At 34.3% G+C, this 7,809-nt stretch overlaps 1 protein-coding gene across 1 annotated transcript in view; it reads left to right on the forward strand.

Annotated features, from left to right (window-relative positions):
- The window catches only part of LOC107722922 (TRAF family member-associated NF-kappa-B activator-like), a gene marked incomplete at its 3' end in the record, with an annotated part of 17,070 nt that overhangs the window by 8,983 nt on the left and 278 nt on the right, over nt 1-7,809 (forward strand). Inside the window, exons 6-7 of the mRNA XM_016531419.1 lie at nt 2,621-2,739; nt 6,694-7,073. Coding sequence (XP_016386905.1) covers nt 2,621-2,739; nt 6,694-7,073 — 499 coding nt within the window. The remainder of the gene's footprint in view (nt 1-2,620; nt 2,740-6,693; nt 7,074-7,809) is intronic.

Consider the following 7,809-nt stretch of genomic DNA (forward strand, 5'->3'; position numbering starts at 1 on the left):
GCCTGTAATGCCTGATAAAGCAGCGTTTGTGAGCGCAGTGCTGCTTTGTGTAAAGCGTTACTGGGGAAACCACTATTCTTACGGCTACAAAAGCTGCACCTAGTGGCAAAGAATGAATTTGCAGTTTAATTCAGACCAACGCGAAAATACCAACAAGTGGGCGGGCAATATGCTAATGTTTCATGTTGACGTCAACATGAAACGGCTTGGGATTCGTTTTAAAAACGACTTGTTTCAATGATTCAGAGTCGACTCTTTCTTTTAAGAGACTGTAACTTTATGCACTTTCAGATTGGCTGGGAAAGAAATTGAATGTCTATATTAGATCGATGTATTAAGTGACAGCATAATATACAGTACCTATACTGACCGCTGTTTGGGTCTACGCTGTTAATATGACCCAAACAAAATAAAAGCAGAAATCACTCACTGCTCTGGACTGAACAACTTCTATAGCTCTAATAAGAAGACATTTCTTACTTGAATGCTGCTTTTGAATGCTCTGGCGTGAAGATAAACATGGCTCGCTCAGGGCGGGGTCACGGCTAACACGGCTGTCAGTCAACTATCGTGGGCGGGGCTGGTAAAGTGTGATGTCACACTTTACAGATTCTGTGATCAGTAAGCTCTGAGACACTGCTAAAAAAAAAGGAGCGGGTGGATTTTTATCATTATAAAGTGGTTGTGTACACACACTGCCAACACACATTTATGTTCAAACATGTAAAAGTAAATTTTGCATAATAGTTACCCTTTAAAATATGGTGGAAAAATTACCCTGTAATGACTAATATTTTTTTGTGGTGGGTGAAAATATTTGTTTATATTGTTAGAAAAGATTTATATTTTGAATAAATGCTGTTCTTTTTAACTTTAGTAAGCTCTGAGACACTGCTAAAAAAAAAAGGAGCGGGTGGATTTTTATCATTATAAAGTGGTTGTGTACACACACTGCCAACACACATTTATGTTCAAACATGTAAAAGTAAATTTTGCATAATAGTTACCCTTTAAAATATGGTGGAAAAATTACCCTGTAATGACTAATATTTTTTTGTGGTGGGTGAAAATATTTGTTTATATTGTTAGAAAAGATTTATATTTTGAATAAATGCTGTTCTTTTTAACTTTTTTTATTTATCAAAGAATCCTGAAAAAAGTATCGCAGTTTCCCAAAAAATATTTGGCAGCACAACTGTTGCCAACGTTGATTCAAGATTTTTTAATTTGTCACATACATGGTTATATAGAGAATATATGACCAGCAGAACCATTATTTTATATTGTAATAACAGTTTGCAATATTACTGTTTTTTTCTGTATTTTTTATCAAATGCAGCCTTGATGAGCAGAAGTGACTTCTTTAAAAGACATTACAAGTCTTACTGATCCCAAACTTTTGAACAGCAGTGTATATGTCATATTTAAGGCAACAATGCAATACATAATATATTATTGATATTAATAATATGATAATATCTGTAGTCAATATTAATTAAATGGGAGGGGGAAATCCTGCCCATACGCAGCTAGGAAAAAAAAAATGATAAAAGCACTTATGTTCATCTACTGAAGTGTAACTGTGATTAAATTAAATTAAACAGCAAAATAATAACAACAACAATAACATCTTTATCAAACAAAAAAAGAGATTACTTTAGATAAAGTTTGATTAATATGTACATACAGTACAGGTCAAAAGTTTGGACCCATTACTATGTTTAATGTTTTTGAAAGAAATTTCTTGAGTTCATCAAGCCTGCATTTATTTGATCAAAAATACAGAAAAAAACAATAATATTCAGCAAGGTTGTGTTAAATTGATAACAAGTGATAGTAAAGACTTATATTGTTATAAAAGATTTATATTTTTATTTTTAAACATCTTTTTAAAAATTAACAAAATTCTGAAAAAAAGTATCACAGGTTATAAAATAAACACTGAGCACTGTTTCTAACATTGATAATAAACCAGCATATTCTAATGATTTGTAGGATAGGATCATGTGACACTGAAGACTGGAGTAATAATGGCTGATGAAAATTCAGTTTTGCGTCACAGAAATATATTATAAAGTATAGTAAAATAGAAAACCACTATTTTAAATTGTAATAATATTTCACAATATTACTGCTTTTTTCTGTGTTTTTGATCAAATCATAAGAGACTTCTTTCAAAAACATTTAAAATAGTAATGTTTCCAAATTTTTGTACTGTATAAGTAAAAATGTACAAAATGTAAAAATAAATGTTGAATAAATGAAAGTGCTTTTTATTGGGTGTGGGGGGGGGGCCTCAAACATGAATTTTGCCTAGGGCCTCCTAATGTCTAAAACCGGCCCTGGCCTTAGATGCTTTATTGCTTTATACCTATTTTTTATAAACTTCATATTTTTTATGTATTTATAAAACTGTTCCCAAAAAGTTAAAAAATAAAGAGTTTACTTTTAAAGTTTACATTTTGGCACATGTAAAACAGTTCCCAGTGGAGTGTGAGTCACTAGATATTCTGGAGAAAGTTTTTTTTTTCTAATCTTAACACTGATGTTGTTGTTTTTAGATCATTATCATTTTGAAAGACCCCAGAAGACATTTGCCTTCTTTTTCTCTTTCGATTAGTGAGAATGTACTGGACACTTGGCAGGAAATCCAGGGGACTTTCCAGAGGATTCAGACTCTAACCAGAAGGCAGAAAGATCACCTGAAGCGAATCCACAAAGGAAATGAGACCGCTAATGGTAAAGTCATTTTTTAGAACCTAATTTGAAATTTCGGACTAATATGCTTTATTAAATTATAGCTGTTATACCACCTCACCACCCCAAGTGTGTTTCTTTCCATTCTAATTAAATTAGGTAAAATAAAAACTGTGGAGTTACAATTACTTTAGAAATGTCACAACAAATTAGTAGTTATATAGCTAGTAGTGTAATGCAGCATACTAGTAATTATACATTTAATTGTTTATTCTTTCCCGCAATTGAAAGCAGAAATACTTGACGCAAAGCCATGGTGTAAGGGCTTTTTGCTCCAATGACCTCTGACCTCCACGCAGCATTAAAATAGACTGAGCAGATGAGCATGTTCAATTATCACTTTGATAAATGTAGTTTTGAAGCAGAACACTGTTACTCAATTGCGTGTCCTCTGTGAAATCACTTGGAAAACAATACGCCAGTGAGAAGTATTTTTGGACGTGGTTGCATGATGGAAGGCATGCGGAAAAGACGGTGTGTTTTTGCCCCATGGAACGTCCATGCGTATTAAACGTAATTATGGGTGTTTGCTAAGGAAAGCATTAATAATAGCTGATTGCTTATACTCCGGGTCAGGGCTTCTGGAAAACCCTAAATATATCAGTAATTGCCATGCAAGGGTCTTAAAAAGTCTATAAAGTCTTTAAAAACGCCTTAAATGCATAAAGTCAAGGCATTAAATGTTGCATGCACTGCAAAAAATTAATATCTAAACATCCTTAAATCAAGATACATTTACTTGAGATGCAAAATGAAGACATGAAGTCATAAAATTAAGTGAGTTTATGCCTTAAACAAGAACATTAGTTTAGTTTAGTTTAGTTTAGTTTATTTAATTTATTTATACAGGGAAAATGCACAACAAAAGTGTTGTGCCAGAGTTAGCTATAAAGCTAATTTGCATCTGCAGTCCCTTCTGCAGATATATCTGTCAATAGTGCATGAAAACTTGTTTTCCCTTTTGAATTAAGTTGATTTTTCTGAGCCCATTGGCAGACTTTTTTTTTATCATAAAATAACTTCATTTTGATAAACGTCTCAAAGACTTCTTATGTCATTTTGCTTCTCAAGTAAATGCATCTTGATTTAAGAATCTTCAGACATTTGCACCAGAAAACAAGACAAAAATACTGAGGAGTAACATAAAATTTTTCAAATTGTTATCAAAAGGTACAGTAAAAGTTATTTCCATATTCTAGTGGTTGGGAGCGGATTTTTTTATTTTTTGTAAAATGAATTAAAAAGTAATGGAAAACTGTTGGAAGTTGTTCTTTACTCGTTCTTCAAAGGGTATTTACAATGTGTTAATAAAACCCCGTCATGTAATAAGAACACTTTTAAGGACCAAAAAAGCTACACTTGTCAACCACCTACAACACTGGGGTTTTATAATTCTGGTTTTACAAATGAAAAGTCCTTTTGGTTACATCACAATACAAGAACAGTAAAAATAACAGATTTATTGGCACCACTGTGGATATGCTGTCAGGTTAATTTAGTTATTACTGAAATAATAATCGCCAATCTTTTGAGTACTTTTGAGAAGAGGTAAAATAAACAAACTACACGACTAGATCCCTTTAGCCAGTTCAAAAAATATGTATACTTTTTATGAGTTAGCTATAAAGCTAATTTGCATCTGCAGTCCCTTCTGCAGATATATCTGTCAATAGTGCATGAAAACTTGTTTTCCCTTTTGAATTAAGTTGATTTTTCTGAGCCCATTGGCAGACTTTTTTTTTATCATAAAATAACTTCATTTTGATAAACGTCTCAAAGACTTCTTATGTCATTTTGCTTCTCAAGTAAATGCATCTTGATTTAAGAATCTTCAGACATTTGCACCGGAAAACAAGACAAAAATACTGAGGAGTAACATAAAATTTTTCAAATTGTTATCAAAAGGTACAGTAAAAGTTATTTCCATATTCTAGTGGTTGGGAGCGGATTTTTTTATTTTTTGTAAAATGAATTAAAAAGTAATGGAAAACTGTTGGAAGTTGTTCTTTACTCGTTCTTCAAAGGGTATTTACAATGTGTTAATAAAACCCCGTCATGTAATAAGAACACTTTTAAGGACCAAAAAAGCTACACTTGTCAACCACCTACAACACTGGGGTTTTATAATTCTGGTTTTACAAATGAAAAGTCCTTTTGGTTACATCACAATACAAGAACAGTAAAAATAACAGATTTATTGGCACCACTGTGGATATGCTGTCAGGTTAATTTAGTTATTACTGAAATAATAATCGCCAATCTTTTGAGTACTTTTGAGAAGAGGTAAAATAAACAAACTACACGACTAGATCCCTTTAGCCAGTTCAAAAAATATGTATACTTTTTATGCAAAAGAAGATGTTATGCAGAATGTGTAAGCTGCTGTTTTCTACAGTATACAATGATAGCGGAGGGTGATATAGAAATATAGGTTATGTAAAAGTAGTCAGTATGACTTGTTTGCTGTATTTGTCTTCTAAAGTCATATGATCTCTTCCTCTTCTGTAGTTCTCAAATTTGCGGTTGTGCATATTTAATATTGATGCATTGAAGTCTGTTTTACGGCATGCAAGAATTAATGCTTTTTGCAGTCAGTGATGGCAGAACGATGCTGCAGCAGAGAAGGACAAATAACAGTGAAAGATAGGTTAAATTATATAATATCATACTTTTATGGAGCTTTTTTTTGGCCCTTTGGGGCTTTAAAGTAAATATCACCATTCACTTTTGTTATGTGGAAAAGAGCAGCTCAGAGATTCCACCGAACATCTTTTTGTTTCACTGAAGAAAGAAATCAAAATTCCGAAATCAAATTTTGAATAAAAAAAAAAAACAAAAACAAAAAAACGTCTCCATCGTTTGCAAGGAGGTTGAATTATGAATGCCAGTAATTGAATCTGAGCCATGCTCTGATGATTATGATTTCATAATGTTACATTACTAGCTCCACGTGCCTTCTCAGTGTGATCACATACTTTGATCAGGACGCTTTGGGGGTGAATTTCGAGCTCTGTAGTTGATTTTAATTGGCCGGTGTTGCCTTGCAATGGCAGGGGCTGACACAGTTGTTATGGTAGAGCAATTCTCACTGCATTGTTTGGTGCTGAAATTGACAGAGTTTCTCATTAATAGTCAGCGTTGCATGGTGTGCATATCACTGCTGTGCTTTCTTTGCATTTGCATACTAATGTGCTCGTGTATATATATATATACATATGGGCAAGAGAGAGATTGACAAGAGAAAATGCTTGATGTCTTAATACTAAACCACAACTGGTTTATCTTTGGGTTCTGAATGATTTTTTCTGCTCCAGTTACATATAGCTCTTTTTTCCATTTGTGTTCCTGTTAATACTTGATTAATAGATGCATTTGCATTATTTTGTACATTTAGCCAACATTTCAATGCAATGTGACTTTGACTTACTATTACAGCTTGTGATGATCAAAAAGTGTTTATGATACCACATGTACTGATTATTTCACAGACTCTTTCAAAGATTTGATGCCACTTTCCTGGAAAACTTTGGCAAAAACTGCAGTGATTAGTTCTTGCTTTTAATATGCATTTTGATTTTATTTAAATAAAAAAAAAGGCATAGAAACGGTTTTCAATTAGAAATTGCTAGTATTTTCCCCAAATAATTAGAAAGAATCGGCAAGTAATGCATTGAATTAAGTGTAAAATTTTGAAGCATATAGTATTTTCTTGTAAAATATTTGTCTTATTTGTTTTATCTACACCTTTGAAAATAAGTTTTTACAGTATGCATTTAGCAGGACCTTTTATTATAATGTGATGTGTAAATGTGGTAAACAGTAGTGTTGCATTACTCTTTTAGTTCAAAAGATCAATGAAAATATATTTTTTCATGATACGAGTGCTGGTGTTGGATAAATGCATAAAGGTTTTGTTGATTTCTTATCTGTTTCCAGAGCAGTTTTCCATGCCCATCCAGTGCACCGAAGACACCGCAGAACAGGTCGAGGCTCCTTTTTCCTCACCGCTGAGGTCAGAGGTCGTCGATTCTTCGACCTCCACATCCCTCGCGTCACGTGGCGCCGGTCCAGACGGACCGTTTGTTGATTCCCTAAGAGGCCTGAGTGTGAGGTTTCCCCCGAGCACAGACGATGAGTACGACTTTCTCAACAGTACGCCGGATAAACGGGTGGACCTGCCCCTGCACAGGCCAGACCTGGGAGACCACATGCACACGATGAGCGAGGAGTCTTATGCGTCATACTCCGCACCCTCTACATCCACTCACACATCTGCATCTTCTGCGTCGCACGAAAATGTACGAGGACCCCAACAGGTAAGATGGACACTCACACCCAGGATGCCTTGAAAGCTGCTTGGTAACTTTATTAAAGGAATAGTTCACCCAAAAATATGCTGATAATTTACTCTGCCTCAGGCCAACCAGTATGTAGATGAGTTTGTTTCTTCATCAGATTTGTAGAAATGTAGCATTGCATCACTTGCTCACCAGTGGATCCTCTGCAGTGAATGGGTGCCGTCAGAATGAGAGTCCAAACAGCTGATAAAAACATCACAATAATCCACAAGTACTCCACACCACTCCAGTCCAGCAATTAAACTCTTGTGAAGTGAAAAGCTGCATGTTTGTAAGAAACAAATCCATCAAGGCATTTTGACTGTAAGCTGTTACTTCTGGCTAAAATGCTAAAGTCCATAATCTATAATAACGCATAATAAATCTCCTGTTGTGTCTCACATCAAAATCCACCCACATATTTGTTTTGGACTGTTTTGGCTTGTAAACGGTGCTTGATCTGTGCAGATTTCTCTCCTGATTCAGACAATATGACTTTTTCGCTGGATGAAGCGTTATTATGGATTATAGGCTCAAATTGTAGCTGGAAAGAATGGTTTGACATTAAAATGTCTTGATGGATTTGTTTCTTATAAACACAGCTTTTCAGAAGACATTAACTGATGGACTGGAGTGCTGTGGATTACTTGTGGATTATTGCAAAGACTACAGAATACCCAAGACGTGTCACTCGTATAGTTTTGAATGGGGAAAA

Source organism: Sinocyclocheilus rhinocerous, unplaced genomic scaffold, assembly GCF_001515625.1.
Source record: "Sinocyclocheilus rhinocerous isolate Xijiao unplaced genomic scaffold, SAMN03320098_v1.1 scaffold934, whole genome shotgun sequence".
Taxonomy (NCBI): domain Eukaryota; kingdom Metazoa; phylum Chordata; class Actinopteri; order Cypriniformes; family Cyprinidae; genus Sinocyclocheilus; species Sinocyclocheilus rhinocerous.